Source organism: Mobula birostris, chromosome 19 (genome assembly GCF_030028105.1).
Source record: "Mobula birostris isolate sMobBir1 chromosome 19, sMobBir1.hap1, whole genome shotgun sequence".
NCBI lineage: Eukaryota > Metazoa > Chordata > Chondrichthyes > Myliobatiformes > Myliobatidae > Mobula > Mobula birostris.
Window position 1 is genome coordinate 56349544 of NC_092388.1, and position 20840 is coordinate 56370383.

The 20840-nt window shown below is 40.9% G+C and overlaps 1 protein-coding gene across 1 annotated transcript; it reads left to right on the forward strand.

The window, feature by feature from the left end:
* The first annotated feature begins 6004 nt into the window (after positions 1–6004).
* Positions 6005–20463, forward strand: LOC140212616 (E3 ubiquitin-protein ligase MYLIP-like). Its single transcript, XM_072283636.1, has 7 exons — positions 6005–6326; positions 6714–6904; positions 10858–11043; positions 11729–11926; positions 13153–13314; positions 13647–14067; positions 19310–20463. Exons 1-7 carry the CDS (start codon positions 6240–6242, stop codon positions 19397–19399), a joined length of 1335 nt encoding a protein of 444 aa, XP_072139737.1. The 5' UTR covers positions 6005–6239; the 3' UTR covers positions 19400–20463.
* Positions 20464–20840: the final 377 nt, after the last annotated feature.

Genomic DNA, 20840 nt, shown 5'->3' on the forward strand with positions numbered 1-20840 from the left:
GAAAACATGTCAGCTCCCCTACTTCCTTAGGAGTTTCTGAAGGTTCCTTAAAAACTCACCTGGGTTCCATTTCCCAACTTCTCAAACTCTGTTGAAGCTCATTCAGGTTTCTCACACTCCTTTTAAACCTACCGGATGCAGCGGAAAAAATGAAACACTACTGTGTAACATAAAGTGAATTGCAATTGCATTGAAACAACAATTGAAATACATTCCAACAATCCTGAAAATCTACCAGTCCGGCACTACTTATGTCTCAGTGTGCCAGAGTTACTGATTTCCTGTAAATGCAGCATTTAACTTCCTGATTTGTTAAAACTACCTTGCAAGGTGACGTACCTGAAGTCAAAGGCAAAGCAAGACTTTCTTTCCTGAGGAGATTATATGACATTGCGTTCCCTGGACAGATCTTCACACTTTTTGATGACACATTCATATTAATTACACATTTTTCAAATGTGGTACAAACTATTTTTCCCATCTTGTGGTACAGTCTCAATTCATTGGCTTGTTCTATTGTAGGATATCAATCCTTCAGTTCCACACTGCACCATCCTATCACTCACCCACTGCCATATCCATACCTCTCACCCAACAGCAGAGCTAATTCAGCAAGCAGGTAAAACAGCTTGTCTCTGGCCCTTCAGCCCACGATGTTGAGCCAACCTATGACAATGACTGACTTCGTATTCATGTGCCTGATCTCCCAAAGAATACTTTTCTCTTGTTTTGTAATGTGTAAGATATACCCAAATGCAAGAGATTCTGCAGATGTTGGAAATCCAGAGTAACACATACAAAATGCAGGAGGAACTTAGCAGGTCAGGCAGCATCTATTGAGAGGAATGAAAAGCTGAAGTTTCAGGCAAGACCCTTCATCAGGATGATGAAGGATATACCTCCTAGATTCAGAGTGCCAGAGAGTACTATTATTAATTATATAAGCAATACACATCAGAGTTTTAGCAACTAGGGACTAGGCAAAAAATGGTTCGGCACAGCCAAGAAGGGCCAAAAGGCCTGTTTCTGTGCTGTAGTTTCTATGGTTTCTAACTGGTGAATCAAACACACAAGAGCCCTGATACTGTATTTTTCATTGTTCCACTTATTTTAGGCTAAATTTACACATACTATTACTTATACTATTGTTAGAAGTAACCTGGTTTTGCATTTTGTAATTTACAACACCAACCCCTGATTTTTAAAATTGCACTGCTTGTGCACAAAGCCAGCAACCTGCAGTGCTTCACAGGAACAATAATTGGGATCTTTGTCTGATAGAAGGAAAAAAAAGTTTCAAACAAATCACTAACTCAAGATAACTATTCAAAGAATTCTTTCATTATTTGAAAACTGAACCCGTAATCAAGACATCAGTGACAGAGCATGTGATATATAACAGAAGGGCCACGGTTTTGCAGGAATTTTAGTTCTACAAGATGCTATTGAGTCATTTGGTTTGCCTCTCTTTGCCAGTATCTGTATTTGGGGTACTGAAGTAAGCATACATTAGACTGCAGAGAAACTTCCTTAAAAAACAGAATTACTGCACTGGAGAAGAGCCTGGATTGGTCTGGCTGCAAATATTCACAGCTGTGGGTGATTAGACCTGCAGACTGGCTTCTTGAGTTGAATCTGAAGCAGCGAAAGTGGATGAGTAATATCTGACTCAATGTTCACTGCCTTGGATGGAGTTTAAAAAAAAAGCAAGACAGAGAAAAAAACTATAAGGGGTAATTGGAAAACACTGGAAAATGCACAGGGGGACAAAGTCGCATGATTGTCAAATCTGACTGGAAGTAAAAGAAGACTAAATTAATTCTGTCTATGCGAAGTCATGATCTCAGTATCCAGCCAGCTCTACTATTGTTGTTTGTTTTTGTGGGTCATCAGGACAGGCCCAGTGTCATTAGTGGCCAGCTCAGTCTTTCTTGCACCACTTCCGTTTCTTAAAGGGAATATGTATTTTTCCAGCAGCAACAGGCAGAAATATTTTAATATATGACCTGGCACAGCCTTAAGAGTCGTCAGTACTATAATTATTGGTCTTTAATGGAGGTGATCATGATGAAGAGAGAAGTTCGTTACCAGAAAGGATCAAGTACAACTTCTCCTCCACACACCCTGCCCTCAGAACAGGCAAACAGGCAATGGGTGCAGACAGTTCTGAATGTGATATCTAGAAGACATTCTCTCAGAGTCTAGGTGCTACATGCAAACATTCCAGTGAACTGAAACAAGTAGTCAATGTTAAAAAGTAGTTCTTGAAATGACACACTTAACTAACTTCATGAACTCTCACGTACTGCTGAGAGCACTGAGCACCCATCTTTGACCTGCCAGCAACATCAATCAGACAGGGCTGTAAACTAGTATTCATCTGCTCCACTACGCCCTCACATAACTAGCACAACACCAAGCATCACACCCACCCACGTCTCACAGCTTGCACTATTGACTATTTGACCATGAAAGTCACATTACCCAAATGCAATGTAAGACGTTCACTAACATAATGACCCCACCTTTCTCACAAGACAAGGTGGCCCATGAACAGTGTCATTACTGTGAGTGGAGGGGGAGGAGAGTCACATCACCTTCCAAGCTCCACATCAGTTCAAAGTAAATGTAATACCAAAATATGTGCCATGTACTACCTGAAATTCATTTCCTTGTAGACATTTACTGGGAAAAAGAAATACAACGGAATTTTACAAAATCTATACATAAACAAAGTCTGACAAACAACCAATATGCAAAAGAAGACAAACTGTGTAAATAAAAATAAAACTGAGAAGGTGAGTTGTAAAGCGTCCTTGAAAGTGAGTCCATATGTCACAGAATCAGCTCAGAGTATTGATAAATGAAATCATCCATACAGCCTGATGGTTGTCGGGTAATAACTGCTCCTGGACATGGTGGCATGGAACCTAAGGTTTCTGTGTTTCTGTGCTGTATCTCTCCGTGACCTCTGTGACATTACAGTTCACCCTTAATTCACAATCATTTTCCTTACATGCTTCCCTAAAGAAGCTTTGCTTTGTGTATCAAGGCTTGGTGACTTCAGTTTGTTATTTATTGAAGCTGATGCATCAAACATCAGGTGAAACCCTGGATGGTCCATAATCACATTCAAAGTTAGCCCATCACATTGTAGAATATATTGAGCATCAATATCCAGCTAAAGTCCTACGTGTGAGAGGTGTTGGGCTCTACCATGCTCCCAGTCATTGGACATGGACTTCTCTCCCATCCCTTCTCTACAACCTTATGCTTACAGCCAAGAGGTGTGATCTGATGAGAAAGCAGTTGAACAACATGAAGAGAATGAAGATGAAAAAGCACTATTGCTTGATGGTGCTGTTCATGATAAAGGTTGGCTTAGAGGCAGTGTCTACAAGCAACACACACAAAATAATGGAGGAACACAGCAGGCCAGGCTGCATCTATGGAAAAGAGTAAGCACTCGACGTTTCAGGCTGAGACCCTTCTTCAGGACCCTGGGTCTCCATATATGACAAGCCTGGAGTCAGGGTAAGTGGTAAACTGTCAGGTGCCAAACTGTGGAGAGCGAGGGTGTATGTAGGTTAGCAGAAGGTTGATGTCTAAGTATAGTGGAAGCTCGTTGCACAGGCAGGCTTGCCAGAAAGGCCGTGTATGATGTTATGAAGCAAGATGTTTGTGGGTTTTGGGTAGAAGCTGATGCTCTACCTTTCCAGTAATGAAGTGGTGGCCAACTTTGTTAATACTTTTATAGGCCCAACCATGAGGAAGGATCTGATGGCTGCAAACAGAAGCTGCCAAGGTCAGTATGTAAGAGGAGATATAAAAGCTGGAGCAACAATCTGCTGGGAGAACTCCGTGGGCCAAGTAGCACCTATGGGAGAAGAGGAATTGTTCGCGTCTCGGGTTGAAACTCTGCATCAGGACAGACAGCATTGAAAGAATAGCCAGCATAAAGAAGAGGAGAGGTGAGAGAAAGGCCTGGAAGTGATTCCTGCGAGCTCTTGTGATGCACGTCTACATGTAACACATCTAATATATGTACTCTATTGAATACTGCAGGGCTCCTTCAGGTGAGATCAGCCGTGGGAATCGTTGCTTGAGCAAGCCAGTGTTCTACATTAACGTCTTGCAAGTGGCATCGTGTTAGGTTGTCCCCGTGTGCAGGTAGTGTCACTGCGATCAAAACCATGTGGCTGAGGATAGTTTTTTTGTTGCAACAGCAATCATCTAGTTTGTTGTGTAGACTTCAATGTAAATGGCACAGCAAACTACCCCAGGCGAGTTATTCATGACTGCTACTGGGGACTGGGAATTCAACAGCATTTTCGACTTGACACTCTAGGTATAGAGTCTCTTTGGGTTTCGAAACATCTTTGAGTTCACTTGCACTGCCTATAGTTTAACTATGAAACCAAAATCAGTTCGCCTGCAAAGAATACATTCTCCCTCATTTTTATTCATTCTGTTCTCTCTGCTGAATTAGAGCATAATAGCACTTACGGCACATATTTTCACACTTTTCTCTCCCTGGCACTTCATGTTTGTTCTCACTTTATTTCAACATAACCAGTCTCTGCTCTTTCACTTGATCTCTGTCTTACTTTCTGCCCGTCTGCCTCAAGTGGGACCAGAGAAGTTTGATTGCTTCCTTTGACACTAATCATGCATATTGATAATGATCCATGGGTTTTAGGGACAGCAGTGACAATCAAACAACTCTGTCAACTGGGGAGAGAAAATGAGCAAGATTTGGTAGAATTGAAATGAACAGTTTAGAGAATAGATTGAGTAAATAAACACAAAAGTGAAAGTGCAACCACAGAAAGGGAATGAAAGCAAAGTGCTGAACACCAGCAATGAGAAAGAAGAATAGTAAAGGTAAACAGAGGCAGTGGAGGACGGAAATGAATCACTGCCTGAAGAAGAAGAGAGAACTGAAGGCATAGAAACAAAGGTGAAACAAGGCCAGCGTCCGTGGTTGGATGTCAGGCTGGCAGATGAGTGAGAACAAGGGCTGGTGACGACACCGCCCCTGCCCACTCCAGATCTGCAAGTTGTCGGCAGCTCACAGGATTGGAGTTCTGTGCGGCCAGGAGGCCCCCTCCTCCCGATCAGGGTCTTGTGAAGCCACGGGAGCAGGAGGTGGATGGTCATATTAGCAGCTGGTGTAGATCACAAGTCCTCGTTACGCGACCACTGGCGCCAGGCAGACAATCTCTGAAGAGTGTTGATAATGGCCGGGGTCACCCGTCTTGTAAAGACACTGCCCAGACACTGCCCACTTCTGTAGAAAATTTGCCAAGGTCATGGTCACCCACGTCATAGGATCACGGCACATAATGGTGATGATGAATAGTGATGGAAGGTAATAAGGATAATCTAAGTTAGAAGTATTTTCTCAACAGATAGCTTCTTTTTATTTAAGGGGAATAATGGACTGTTATTTCTCTTAATACAAACTGGACAGATCTAATTAAAAGAAGTTCCATACAGAAAGGCAGTGAGACCCCATCAGAATTTTTGAGACCCCATCAAAATAAAACAAAATTATCATTCTATTGAGATCACATCTCCCAATTATGTTAAAGACCTAGCCTATGCATTTATACTCCTTTCTCTCACCGAGAGGGCCGGAGATCTCCAGTGACGGAAATAAAGTGGGGAATTCCACAAGCTCGGAGCCAATCTCTGTTAAAGGGAGGGGGCAGTTACCACTATCGCAGGCAAGTTCCGAGGAGCAGGAACCTTGCACCGACCGTCTGACCCACCCCCCCAACTCCCGATCAAACCCCACGCCTCATGCTCCTCCCCCGCCCCCCGCATCAGCTGCTCCCCTGGAGCTCGCGATGGAGGAAGCTCCCGATTGGGCAGGGAGAAGCGGCTAGCGCTTCCGATTGGCTGAGCGGGCCGCGGGTGACGTCACGGCGAGTATTTGCCAAGGGAACTAGGAGGCGCGCGGACAGAGCCGGTGGCGGGGCCGGGGGTTGAGTAGTGTTAGGCTGCGGTCGGGGAGTGCGTTAGCGGGGGGTCAGGGAGCGCGGCGGCGGCTACGCTAGCGGGAGGGCTGGGCTACGGGATAAGGTGGTGGAGAAGCGAGAGGTCGGAGAAGAAAGGCCTGGCTGTGAAATCGAGGGGGCAGTCGGGGCCTGGATGCCCGTGAGCAGCTGACGGGGCTTCAGCAGCGCCGCGCCAGCGTAGGGGAGGTAGCGGCGAGCGATCCGAGGCTGACCGCGATGTTGTGCTACGTGACCAGGCCCGACTCCGTAGTGATGGAGGTGGAAGTCGATCCCAAAGCCAACGGCGAGGACTGCCTGAAGCAGGTGAGGGCATCGGCCACCCCCTCCTCCTTCCCTGGGGTGGTGTGGGGGTTCCGTCCCAGTCACGCCGCCGACCGCGCTCTCCGCTCCGGGTCTGAACGGGTGGGGTCTGCTTGTACTTGGTGGGGCAACTCGGACTGTGCAGTGTTTCCTTAAGTGTGGAGACAAAACTTTAAAAATACTAATTTATGTTTAGCTTTCTAAATAAACGCTACCGCCGCTTTATTACTCTTGTTTCTATTTTGCTGCCTTAGATTCTGCTGTGGTTAATATTTGGGGTGCAAGCTGTTGTGAATTAAAACTAATGAGTTTATTTTAAAGAGAGCCCCGGTATTGATCCACTATTTTGGTTTTGCATTTCCGTAAACGACATATTTGCTCCATTGCCAGGTTTGTCACAGACTCGGGATTATAGAGGACGATTATTTGGGGCTGCAGTACTCGGCGAACAAAGGGGAAACCCTCTGGCTTAACCTGAGGAACAGGATTTCCCAACAAATCGAAGGGATGCCACCTTATAAGTTTAAACTGCGAGTTAAATTTTTTGTCGAACCTCATCTCTTGCTGCAGGAACAAACTAGGTATGTGTGAACTTTTTCAAAACATTGTTTGAGATTCTGGCATCTACAGTCTCCAATGTGCAAACTTTTCCTGATTTAATGTATGTACATTAAAGTTTTTACTTCGCGTGTTTTTGTTTTTGGTCGTGTTACCGTTTGTTCAAAGTTTTTGTAGTAATTTGTGTACTGTTTACAAGTGACTGATGGTAACCCCATTGTTGGGAGTGTTACTGTAGGTCATTGTGGTAGGAGCCAGTCCCTTCGCTGCAACCAGACACCGCTTCGGGGTCCTAGTGCTCGCGGTACATCATTTTATATAGTGGATTCCGGTTAATCGGGCCATCGGTTAATTGGGGTAGCTGCTTATTTAGGACAACTCTCAAGAACAAAAACTAATCATTGAAGGAGCTGCGCAAGATAATCAGCCTGCACAAAACTGCACATCCTATAATTTCGGGAGATTTCAACCAGACCAGTTCGGAATTCTCTGAACAACTGCCACCAACAGGTCACCTGAGGAATCGGAGGAGCCAACACACCTGACCACTGTTATACCAGCATCAAGAACGCTACTCTTGACACTTTGGAAAGTTCGATCATTTGGCTGTACTTGTACTCGCAGTGTATAGGCAGAAGCTAAAGACAGCAGCGTCAGTGGTGAGGACAAACAAGGCATGGTCAGAGGTCATACAAGGGCATTTACAGGGCAACTTTGATTGGTGAAATGGACAGAGTCTGAATGATGTGCCACAGTTCATCGGCAAGTGAAACTTCACAGCCATTCAAGATTGTTTCACTTTGTAGGAAGTAATGGTCTGTAAACCTTGCCAGAGCTGACATCCATCCAATTCTGCCTCAACCCAAATGTCACCCTTCTGTCGGTCATACCTGGACTTGTATAGTTCTAGATCACCAGTCTTGAATGCCATAGATCCAGACCTTAGACCACAAATCTCCTAATTCATCAATGGCTTTTGGTTTGGTTTGGGTATGTCTCGTATGTTGTCAGAGGCATACACTCGTTCAGCTATGCTTGAAATATGGGCACACTAGAAAGACTAGTGCAAGTTGCTGTCAACTGTGAAATTGCAATTCTGGTCACTTGTACAATGACTCTTAATGTCACAAATAATATCCTCTATGTATCTTGTAATTAATTCCTTGTACCATTCAGAAGCTTACTGAAAATATGTAGAGATTATTGACTGAAAGTGAGCTGCAATATTTTCGAAGTGCTGTGGCCTCTGGCTAAATGAAGTAATAACAACCTTGCTAATGTTGTACCCTTCCCCTTGTAAATAATTGGTTGAACTGCAAAAGTTTCTGTGACTGATTTCTCATCTTGCCCTGTTTTGGAAAATAGTGAATTGCCATAATGTAGATTATCTTCTGCTTCAGAACTGATTTGCTCTGCATTATCTTCTAGATTTTACCCTCATTGTTTAGGTTTAAAAAAACTATCATGGTACTGTAGATGGTGAGATAGAAAAGTACTTGTGTCTGCAGAGAGTTGTTTTAGATGAAACACCACTTCAGATTTTCCTCCCTTCAGTTCTTATGTCATCCACTGAATGTTTCCAGCATTTTCCATTGTTTTTATTGTAGTTATTTGAAGGCTCATAGTGATCATAACTTAAGCATTGTTGCTGGAAAGAAGTTTATCCAGCAAAAATGGCCTATATTGTTGACTCTAAGTTGATTGGTGCAGCAGAATTTTCTTATAGTATTGATTTCTTAAATGCAGAAAAGTGAAAATGGATTTTAAAACTTGGGTATCTGGATTGCTTTTTAAGTTCTTTGAAATCATAGCCTTGACTTTTTGTACACTAAATTTCAATTGACATTTTAATGGATTTATTGATCAGTGGGTCTTCAAGTGCTTCAAATGTTAAATCGTTATGATATATGTTACTTTATGGGTATATCTGGTCTCTTTGTTGCTTGTAAAGTTAAATCCGGCTATGCAGTCTTTTGTTTCTGTGGGTGTGTGATGCAGATTGACCTCTAGTAACCTTCTGTTTACATTGTATGCATATGACCTAGAGTTACCTCTGAGTTGTTGTGGAAGTGCCGGAGCCTCTGGCTAAGTGACGTAATGCCAGCTTCAATTGCACTTTTGCACTCTTCTCTTTTTATGACTGTTTAAAACCCAAAGTGTTCAACATATTTCTGAATTAAGCATCTTAATAAATTTGCCTTTGTTTTCATCTGTTTTGCTCTATAGTGGATTTCCTTTTGGGTTTATCTGATCATGCTGCCCTTTTCATTTTAATTGGGTGTTTGTCCAGTGCCTCTTGCTGTCAGCAGCCTTGGATTTTTTGAAATCATCATAGAACTTATTTTCCCATCTACTTAAAAACTGTGCAGTCTGCCTCCATGCTGCCTTTTTACATAAATAACTGGACAAATTTTTTTTTTTAAAAATACATCAGTTTGCAGCTGAACTTCTGATGCTGCATCTTTGTACTCAAAGCCAGGCATGGTGGGGCTAATTTGTAAGTAAGTTCTTGCTTAAGGGACGTTCTGAATTGGAGCTAAATTGCTTCCATCCCTGCTTTTATATATAAAAATATATAATTGATGGCAACTTTGTGGAACTCTTAAAGTTCTATAGTGATTGTTTTCTTGTGTAGTTTAAGAAAGTTCAAGCTACTTTGTTTTTGGAGGGGATGTTTGCTTGCTCTAGGGTCAGGTCCAAATGAGTGCCATGCTGTTAGAATGAAATTTGTTTTTTCATCAAAAACTGAGCAGACCAAGTTTCAATTACTGAAGTCTTGTGGAGTAGAACTTGGTTATCTAACTGAGCAGGCCCTGACAGATAAGTTTGCTAATTTAGTTGTGCTACTAGCTGAGTTTAGCAGCTGGATTTGGTGATTAAAGAACACGTCACTAGAGATTCTGCAGATGCTGGAAATGTTGAGCAACACACAATGCTGGAGGAACATGGCAAGTTGGGCAACATCTACGGTGGGGAATGAACTGTTGATATTTCGGCTGAGACTCTGTCAGGACTGGAAGAGGGACAGAAACCAGAATGAGGACGGGAGGGGAAGAAGTACAAGCTGGCAGGTGATGGCTGAGACCATGTGAGGGGGAAGATGGGTGGGTGGGGTAGAGGGATTAAGAAGGAAGCAGGGAAGAGATGGGTGTAATGTTTTAATGCAGAAATTTGTCTTCCAGTGTTTGCACAATAGTTTAAAATAAGTGTCCATATTTCAGTCCATTTCCATTTTTTTCACTCAAATCCTACTAACCATTCCTAAATGTATCTGCAGTTTTGGAGTAGAAGTTGGATGTACAATTTATTCTTGTTCAGTGAGGCAATTAATGACAAAACAGGGGATTGCTCAGTTATGTTCCTAAAACTGAGCAATGAGTAGACAGGGGAAGGTCAGCATTGGTGGTAGGAGTTGTTTCCAACAAGTCAAATATCTGAAAGCAGCCCAGTTGAAGTGACAAGAGGAATTGATATGCTCATCAGCAAGTAAACTATCAGCAGCTTAACTATGCACTAACAGGATGTAGCTCAAAGTTCAATGTCTTCCCTGACGGAGAGTTTGAAGAAGGCATTGATACTTGGGTTGTGTTCTTGATGTCTCTGAGAACAGAGTGTGGGTGAATTTGTATTAAAGTTGGATTTTTGTAAGCCAGATCTTCTATAGAACAGGGACTACTCGTACAGTGTCCTTGTACTTACTAACATTTCTTGTGTAGTGCCCCATTAGTAAAGAACCAATAGTATTTCTAACTTCAGAGGGGTAATTCCAAGAATTGAATTGTTATCAAACATGTCCATGTCAATGAAGCTTTTGTATTTTGAGTTTATGACGGATTGTATTCAACTCTATATCACTTTGTGGGAAGCATTTTCTTAACTTTTAAGCATTCTGCAACTAACTTCTGAATAATTTTGCATTCTGCCTTGAATCATCACAGCTAAAGTTAACGGAATTTTTCTTTTTTCTAAACTTCAGGCATCAATTCTTTATGCACGTACAAGATGACCTCCTAGGGGGGCGCTTACAGTGTTCACCAGAGCAAGCTGTGACATTGAGTGCTCTTCTGGCACAAGTGGAATTTGGAGACTACAACCAAAACACTGCCAAGTATTCTTATGAAGATCTCTGTGCAAATGACTTAACCACTACCATTTTAAACAGGCAAGTTGACTGCAGAAAGCTGCAAACGGTTCTCCTTCCCAGTTATTGGATTATAAAAGTACAAATCTTATTATTGTAATAGGTTGTAGGCTTCAGTATTAACCTTGATCAACTTGACAATTGGTTCATTAATGTCCCATCTACTGAGGTAGAGTGGAAAATATGTGCATGCTATCCATACAAATCATTTCACTATCAGTATATTGAGGTAGAAGAGCAGTAACAAAATATACCATTGCAAAGAAAGTGCAGTGCAGGCAGACAATGTTGCAAGGGCCAAGTAGATTGAGTCAGAAATCTGGTAATTGAGATTGGTGGTACATGTTTGCATCTTCTGTTTGATGGGAGGGGGAGAAGAGATTGTAAGGGGTGAATGGGGTCTTTGATTATGTTGAGGCAGTGAATTGTGGACGGTCCATGTGAGGGAGGTGTGCTGTGTTCACAACTCTTTACAGTTTCTTGTGGTCTTGAGTAGAGCGTTGAAAATTCTGAAATTGACAAAGTTAGTAGTAGATGGGAGCATATTTTAAGGGAAGGTTTTGGTCCAAGCTTTTTAATAGGTTAATTTCAGTTTTTAGTTTTAATTTTGCCTATTTCCTCTCCCTCTCCTCTCCTCCCCCCCCCCCACCCCCCATTGTATATCACAGCACTTGACCATGTTTTCAAACGCTGCTCTCTTCAACAGTATTGTTGCCAAGCACAAGGGTTTGGAAGGAATGAGTCGATGTACAGCGGAATATCAAGTTCTACAGATTGCATGTACGTTAGAGCACTATGGTGTGGAGTGGCATCCTGTAAAAGATGGAGATGGACAAAAGATGGTAATTGGTGTGGGGCCAAATGATATATCTGTCTGCAAAGAAGACTTAACTCTAATTAACAGGTAAATGGTGTCTTTGACCATAAGGCATAGGAACAAAATTAGGCCATTTGGCCCTTTGAGCCTGCTGCTTAAACTATCTTAAACTTGTAATGTTGATGCAAAAAGGTGACATTGACTGTTGATAATCTACTATGTAATCTAAGTTTTAGGCTCTGTCCAGTGGTTTAGTAACTGGGGGCTAAGGTGGCCATGATAGTTTCCACCTGCTGTCTGAGATGGTATCTTGAGCGCTGTAGAAATGTGGTTGTAGAGGAGATTAATGGCTTGCTTTATGCAGTATGGAGAGCAATCTTGTGGTGTGGATTTGTCTCTTGCTGTCATCTATGGTTGTTATCTATTAAGCAATCTAATATGGCAGACCCCATAGTCCTCTGTGCTTCAGTGTCATTGGTTTATCTTCTGAGGTCTGGCCTGGAATGTTCAATTTGGCATCTGCAGCTGCAAAAATGAAATTCCTAAAGACTGACAGCCTCATGTCAATAAGAAATTCCCTCTTCAAGTAACTGTACTCTTTTTGGTTACCAAGAGCCCTAGTGTATAGTCTGTCGCTTCCAGACTTCCTTATTCTTATACTCCACCCTGCTTGCAATAAAGACCAGGTTGCTGGAATAAAAGTATTTAATTGCATTTCCTTTGATCATCCTTCCATCTGTCAACCTTTTGTTTATTGGCTTAGTCAATCTATTCTTCTCCAGACTTCTGTCATCCTTGGTTTACTTAAAGAAGCAATCATTGTATATTTTCTTTTTTGCCACAACTGTAAAGGGTTGGGCTGTAGTTTTGTCAGCTAATACATGAAAAAAATTCTGGCAGATTCAGAATTAGAGAAGATGTAAATCCTTGAGCAATCAGTTAACCATTACAGTGTAGAAATAAAAACACGTGCTAAAGTTAGAAACTGAAGGACCATGATTTTTTAAATTGGTAATTCTGTGGTAGTCTAGAGTATTTACAGATTTTTTTCAATTTTTCAACCTTGAGTCATTTTGATTAGCACATATTTTAAACTCCCATGCCCATGCTAGACCTATTGCATAACTAACTGTTTTGAATCAATTTCCTGTTGTTAATTTTCCTAGAAATAATGCAGAAACATGTTGCAGTATCTGAATTTGTACTGAAGTTTAATGTAATAGTATATACTAAAATCTTTTTGCTTTCATTATAATCCCTGAATTTAAATAAGTTTCACCAAGCATATTTGATCATTTGTATTGATCTTGCAGGATTTCATATCCAGTTATCCAGATGGCAACCCAATCTGGGAAAAATGTTTACCTAACCATCACCAAGGATTTGGGCAGTGTCGTGTTAATGCTGAAACTGATCAGCACCAGAGCAGCAAGTGCCCTTTACCGTGCAATAACTGAAACCCATGCGTTTTATAGGTAAGATTTCTGTCACACTCTTGTATCAAGTATTCCCTGTAGTTTGATTTTTTTTTTCCTGTGGCACTTTTGCATGTTTTGTAGTTGATTGTTGTCAGTGATCTTTCTGAAGTGTGTATTGCTGTTGCAATATGTTTGGTTTGCTGAAATTCAGATGCTCAGCTCAGCTATTTAATTGGCAAAGAAACCTATGAATATTTTTTGTGGATTGAAATATATTAAAGGACACTTCATGAAACTGTAATTTGATGCCCTGGACTACTTTCTGGTATGACTGTGCCACTTTCAAAAGAATTTTTTTTTTTAATTTCTGGAATTTAATTGCTTTTCAGGTGTGACACTGTCACAAACGCTGTCATGATGCAGTATAGTAGAGATTTCAAGGGCCATCTTGCCTCTTTATTTCTCAATGAAAACATCAATCTTGGCAAGAAATATGTTTTTGACATCAAACGCACGTCCAAGGAGGTTTACGACCATACGCGAAGGGCTTTATATAATGCTGGCATTGTAGACTTTGTTCCAAGCAGTGATCAAGATGGCCAGAATTCTCCACTTAAGTCTTCAGACCTTGAACTGAACTGTAATAATTGTGAAGGACTAAGCTGTCAGCAAAGCCAGATTCTCCAAGAGAAGCTTAGAAAGCTAAAAGAAGCACTATTGTGCATGGTCTGTTGTGGTGAAGAGATTAATACAGCCTTCTGTCCCTGTGGGCACATGGTTTGCTGTGATACTTGTGCTAGTCAACTGCAGGTAATTTTCACTTGACTTCAATTTCAGTGAAATACTTTAGTGGTTGTGCCTATCTTCTTTGGTGTTAGTCACTATGAGTCTTGTGCCTGCCCCCTTTGTTTCTTTTAAAAAATATTCCAGTGTTGTACTGGCAGATTTATGGCTAACATCTTTTTAAGCTTGTCCTCATTCTTCACCACACTGTCCACCCACTTTCTCTTTGTTTTCATGATCAGCGTCACAAGCAAAGTCAGTAATTAATTCAGATAGGGTGTATTCCTTTGTATTTAGAGTTGTTACACCAAGGTTACAGACTTGTTCTGAAAATGCACTTGCAAATGAGTCTGCTACAATACAGTTCCTTGAACGAGTATGTACGCATCCCACTAGTGTCCTGGTCAGTAACCACCCTTCACAACTGATGGCCCTGTTTCACCAAATTAAGTGTCTGGTCTCTTGCATAAACACACATAACAACACTGCTTTTATATCTACTTGTTCAGCTCTCCACTGTTTGTGATACTTCATGATCCATGGTCACTGACCTGAACAGATCTAAGTGTGAGTACTAACCTTCTAAAAATAAATAAATACTCACCAATTTTGACTGCTGAGATTGCTGGCTACACGATGGGATATGAACATATCCCAGACAAGCCCCTAATGTTGTGACTGTGAACAAGGTCACTGGAGAGACACTGATGCTGGTAGATATAGAAGTCTTTCTTCAGCAGGCATCATACTTGAGACACTCTTGGAGGAAGAGGCCTGCCTGACCTAGTATTACATGACATTTTTGTATCAAAGGTAACAGCAGAACAATTCTATAGTTACAATGTATCCACACTTCCAATTACAAATAATTTCCAAACTCCTCCATCTTCAAACCAACCCTCCAGACACCCAAAATCAATGTTAATCCCCATAGTCTCTCTGGCTGCATTCATGCATATGCAGACATCTCAGGTGATCAGCCCCTGTCTGCAGCTCCAGGAAGACTATTGTTCAAAGCTGCATTTTAAATTCAATCTGCAATCCACATTCTGGTCTGAAGACTGGTTGCTGCTGAAATTAATATTTTATTATATACCCTAACTCTAGAATATGCCCTAGAAATGCCTGTTTCAAATTACTCCTGAACACAGTGGCCAGTGGCATGCTGCTACATTGAACCTTTTCTAATCCTTTTGGTGCTCTTGATGCTCTTGCAAAACTTGAGTGAGATCCAGGATTTAGACTTGGTATCAGTGAAGGGCTTTAATACTTCCAACTCATTATGATGTGACTTGCAGGGTACCTGCAGGTGATGATGTCTGCTTATGCTTGCTGTCCTTCTCCCTGGTGTGGGTTTGGGAAGAATAGCTGGGATATCATGGGTAACTAAAAATGAAACACTTATTTCAGCTTTCCCACTTTGTATTCCTGTATGTTGCACCTCTTCAAGTGTATGTGGGGAGGATTTCTGGCTTTCAAGCAGATTTCAAACCCTTGCTGGGAAAATATTTTGTATTTTGAAATTAATGAATCTTTCCTCTTCACCTCATTATTTTCTGAGACTCCTTCCTGCCTGTGTCTTAGCATTTGTAATTTTATTCATCTGAAATCCTGCTTCACTCTGTTTCAGGTAATCAATCTGTCTTACTGGTCTCCATTACTAGTTTTCCAGATCTCACAACACCAAAATATAACACATCTTTCCAGTAGTATAGTATCTAGGACTGCAAAATTGCAATTTGCTTCTTGCCTTTTATTAACTGACACACAGAATAAAAATGTTCTGTATGTTTCTGTAACTGCTTTCTCCACCTTGACTTCAGGGATTTACAGACACTCATTCCAAGATCACTATTGGCACTTTTATTGTGCCAATCTTGTATTACATTTGCTCTCTAAGCACAAGATAAAGGTATTTCCTGACACCATCTCCACAATTCAAATCCACTCACTTCTCATGACCTGAAAAACTGTATTTCTGGAGTCTGGGAAACTTTACCTGATCAGCCATGCTGCCAAATTGCACTCAAAGGACCTCGTACTGAGCTGTGCAGGACAAGGGCATCGAACACTCCAGCCACCTAAGAACACTAACTGACTATGGTGGCTTTTGCTGTAGCTGAAATTCAGTTTGTAATTCAACCATACTCGTGTATACTACCAAATGAGACAACGTTCCTCCATGACCAAGCTGCACAGTGGATATAACTTGTACGACACAAGTAATGTTGCCACAAGTATGTGCATTTATAACAAATTTTAAAAGTAAATAGTAAAACACTACTAGCACTTTATAAATGATGACATCTAGGCGACGGCAGGGAGTTCAATCAACTTTCCCATTCTAACAGTTCTTAAGGTTGTACCTCCTGATTGATGGTCAGAGGGAGGGGGGAAGTTAAAGAGGCTGTTGAACAGATGGGGAGGAGTCATTGACAATGCCAAGAGCTGTGAGCATAAGAAATGGGAGCAGGAGTTGGCCATCTGGCCCATTGAACCTGCTACGCCATTCAACAAGAACATGGCTGATCTGGCCACGGACTCATCTCCACCTGCTTGCCTTTTCCTCACGACCCTTAGTTTCTCCTACTATGCAAAAATCTATCCAACTTTGTCTTATATATATTTACTGAAGTCGCCCCCACTGCTTCATTGGGCAGCGAATTCCACAGATTCACCACTCTGGAAAAAGCAGTTCCTCCTCTCAGTCCTAAATCTACTCTGAATCTTGAGGCTATGTCCCCTATTTCTAGTCTCACCTACCAGTGGAAAGAACTTTCCTGCCTCTTTTATCTATCTGTTTCATAATTTTATGTTTCTATGATCTCTCATTCTTCTGAATTCTGCATATGCAGCGGTCCAGATCAGTATCTCTGAAGAGACACCCGAAGATCTCCTCAGTCCTCACAATCCTTTGTGGAGGCTTGCAGTCAGATGTCTTTCAATTCCCATACCAAATGGTGGTTCATCTCTTTGGTCTTGTTCATGTTGAGACTCAAAGTTGTGCTTGCACCATTCCACCAGCCACTCTACCTCTTTAGTATGTCATCACGTTGTCATTGATGAGACCAGCCAAAGTTGTGTCATCAGTTTGAGCTGGATTTAGTGGTGCAGTCATGCGTCAACATCATCGGGCTCAGCATGCACACCCGGTGGGTGCTGGTGTTCAGTGTGATGGAGCTAGAGATGTTTCTGCCAACACAGACTGATTGTGGCCTATCTGACAGGAAGTCCCAAGATCGTTACAGAGATGTTCAGAGACAACAAGGACAGTTTATCCACTAGCTGCTTAGGGGTGATTGCATTAACACTGGCCTACTCTCCCAGTTGTCGATTTACATTCCTCCTCAAACCCATGAACTCCTGCCTTCTCAAACATCGTGATTTTATAGTGTATGGCACACCAAATTTGGTCCCTTCGATGACTGTGATCTTTCATTCAGATTGAACAGACACAACATTCCCATTACAATTTGTTACTCATTGTTCTTGATTTAATTTATTCTTCACTCAGTTGTGCTTTATTTTGCTTCTAACCTCATGCCTGGTATGCATGTTGTAGTTACTGGTCGATAACAAATTGGCCTTGTAATAAAACAACAGAAACTTTGCAGTCGTTTGGAATCATACCGGTAGCTATTAGACTAAATCCGCAATGTAATTTGTTCAGATCTCATTTTGATATTTTCTGCAGCTAGGTTGTATAATTCTATTGCATGAGGAATTAACAATAAGGGAAAGAGTATTTGCTGTTACTAGAGGTGCAACCATCAAGAGTGCTATTCTCTGAGTCAAATCCAGCAGATAGTCCCAGGAAAGAGTTCTACCTATTATAATTGGACATACTTTTATCAAGTTGTAGTGAATGAATGCAGTACTTGGTGGTATTATATCAGGCAGCGGTGATGGGTAGTGTGGTAGGAAGTAGAAATGCTTTGGGCATTGGAAAAACCTAAGCAACAACACCAACTTTCGTAGGTCATGTGCAAAAATCTTAGCACACTGTAAAAATTCTGTCAAGTTTAGATTAGATTCGACAATAAAGGGCCATTGTCCTGCAGGATGAAGTTGGGAACCGATCAGGTATCTCCCTGATGGTATTGTGAGATTGATGTTAATCTGTTTGTTCTTCCCAGCATTCTGACCAGATCACCAATGCCATATGTAGAAATGCTGCCTCAAGCCTGTAGGGAACCTCCACCATGCTTGCTGTTGGCTGCAGACACTCAGCCATGTAGCGCTGGCCAGCTCTTTTACAGACAAACTGCCTCCTGTTTGAGCCAAAAATTTCAAATCTTGACTTGCCAGTCCAGAGCGCTTGCTGCCATTGTTCAGCACACCAGTCCTTGTGTTTTTGTACATAGATGAGTCTCTTGGCTTTATTTTTACTTCAGAGGAGTGCCTTTTTGGCAGCAGCTCCCATGAAGACTTCTGACCTGACTTCTCCGGACTGTAGAGAGGCGTATTTGGGTTGCAGTGGTTTCTGAGTTCAGCGGATCGCGGTACTGGACTTCTGATTTAGGAGTGATGTCAGTTTAATGTATCTGTCATCTGCTGCACTCAATTTCTGTGATCAACCACTGCATTTCTGGTCCTTAGTTTCTTTGTGCTTCTAAATGAGCTTGGACAGCATATCTTGAAACTCCTGTCTGCCACAAAATTTCTGCTTGGAAGAGACCTTGCTGATGCAGGGTGACACCTTGTGTCTTGTTGCTATGCTCACTCTTGCCATGGTGTAAGAATTGATTATTTGAGCATTAAACTGTCACAACTGCCTTCTAGTTTGGTTGTTGTTCAAGTTTAATTCCTTCTACACCCATTTCTATTTCAGTTCATCAGTTTAGTTCATTCAACTCATTATGTCATTGATCATTAGCACCCTGTTTGTTTGTTTGTTTAATCAGGCACTGGGCTATATACCTACAAAGTCATCAACTTTTTACTTGAAAAGTGGTCTATTGCTTAATGTGTTACTTCAAACAAAATACAAAAAAAAGTTCTCAATTCTACACTTAATTTTTGGGAAATCCAAAATTTGCTCTTTTCTACTAAACACTAAGCAAAATCAAAATTAAATGTTTAACAGAAAATTTAATATAGGGTGCTTAAGACTTTTACCAGTACTATAGAAAGCTGGAAATCCTTAGTAAATTGTGGATTTTAAGTTTTTCTATATTGTTTCTCTGAAAATATTTGCTTCACATCTTTAGTGTTTTACACTTTATCTTTGAACTATTCAGTAAAGTATAACTGCTATTATTTTTCATAGGCTTGTCCAGTTTGTCGTTCTGAAATTGATCATGTTCAACATGTGTTCCTGCCCACGTGTGCCAGTCTACTCAACCTCACTGTAATTTGAACAAATCTGGAGACTGTTCAGCACCTTTGATTTTGAAGCTAACACTACAGAAGAAGACATAAAACACTCCCAAGTTTCTCCAGTGCAAATATAACAGCTTGTTTGTGTTTGCATTTCCTGGCGTTTTGGAAGTTTGTCAAGGCTCGCAGAAAAATGATCCAAGGGACTGGAACTTCTGTCACAGATGGTATTAACAGACTAGCCAACTTTAAAACCCTTACATTGCAATTGCTTTTCTTTGTTCAGTTGACCTGATGCTGCTGCAGCAGTGGCATGTAATTTGAAGATTTTGTAACAATGACACTGCCTGGTCAGTTCTTTATTTGGTGGATACCCATCCATGACATTAGAGCTTTTATTGTGTTGATCTTTTTTTAAGATTTTAACTTTTTTGGTTTGTAGTTCAAGTGTAATAGCTCAATTTAGCAACATTGGTGCAATGGAGCAGAATCATTTGGAGTGTATAATAGCTTTATTCATCTTTCTAAAGTCAATTGCAAGGTGAAAAACATATTTAAACATTTAGATGATTCTGATCTTGGGTGTCTACAACAGAAAAGGTCCTTTTAATTCTAAAATATGCAATTGCAGTGGTTATACATTTGTAGCTGTGACAAATTTCAAATATGAAAGCAAGTGTAGAATTGTTCTGGTTTGATTACTGGATATTTATACCTCGAGTGTATGGTCAGTAGAATCTTTACAGATGCAAAGACTTGCTAAATGACCAATTTGTGTGCAATTCTAGCTGCTTTAAAGCTAAGCATAAAAATGTCACTTTATTAAGGAATTCCAAATGTATTGTTCATAGGGTTGCCTTAATGTAGCAGCAATGAGAGACACCATCTGTTTATGTACAGATCAGGTTCTTTGCACAGATGTTTTGACTTTAAAATTATATCATTGACTGTCATGTTAGCACATTCCCTCTTCAAAGGGGCATCTATTTTTTCACTTTGTATAAATTAGATTTATTTCCATTTGAAACAAAACATTGTCTAAGCTAGATTTAACTCCTTTTATATTCCTTTTAAAATGTATTAATAAAAGAATTTTGTATCATTCATGATGTATATGTTTAATGAGTAATAGAACTGATTGTAGTACTATGAGAAACCAGAATCTTGGCAGTATTGGCCACCTGGCACACTTTAAATTAGATCAAAAGTTTGAAGGTCTAAAACCACATCCATTGATATTGTACTGCCCTTTGACTCCAGACACTGGACACTAGTGCCAGTGCATTGAAGGGTAGTATAGTTACATTTACAGCATAGTAAAATGTCAGCAAACATGCTGAGTGCAAGAGCAATAAGGAAAATAGGAATTTAAAATTCAGTGTGTATAATATAAAAAAATATGTCACTATACAACCCTAAGATTCATTTTCTTGTGGGTGTACTTAACAATTCTACAGAATAGTAACTATAACAGGATCAAT

Excerpts from the sequence above, each read along its gene's own strand:
- LOC140212616 (XM_072283636.1), top strand. The coding sequence starts at position 6,240 with ATGTTGTGCTACGTGACCAGGCCCGACTCCGTAGTGATGGAGGTGGAA. Across the intron at positions 11,044-11,728 it reads ACCACTACCATTTTAAACAG|TATTGTTGCCAAGCACAAGG; the intron begins GCAAGTTGACTG and ends TCTCTTCAACAG. Across the intron at positions 11,927-13,152 it reads GACTTAACTCTAATTAACAG|GATTTCATATCCAGTTATCC; the intron begins GTAAATGGTGTC and ends TTGATCTTGCAG.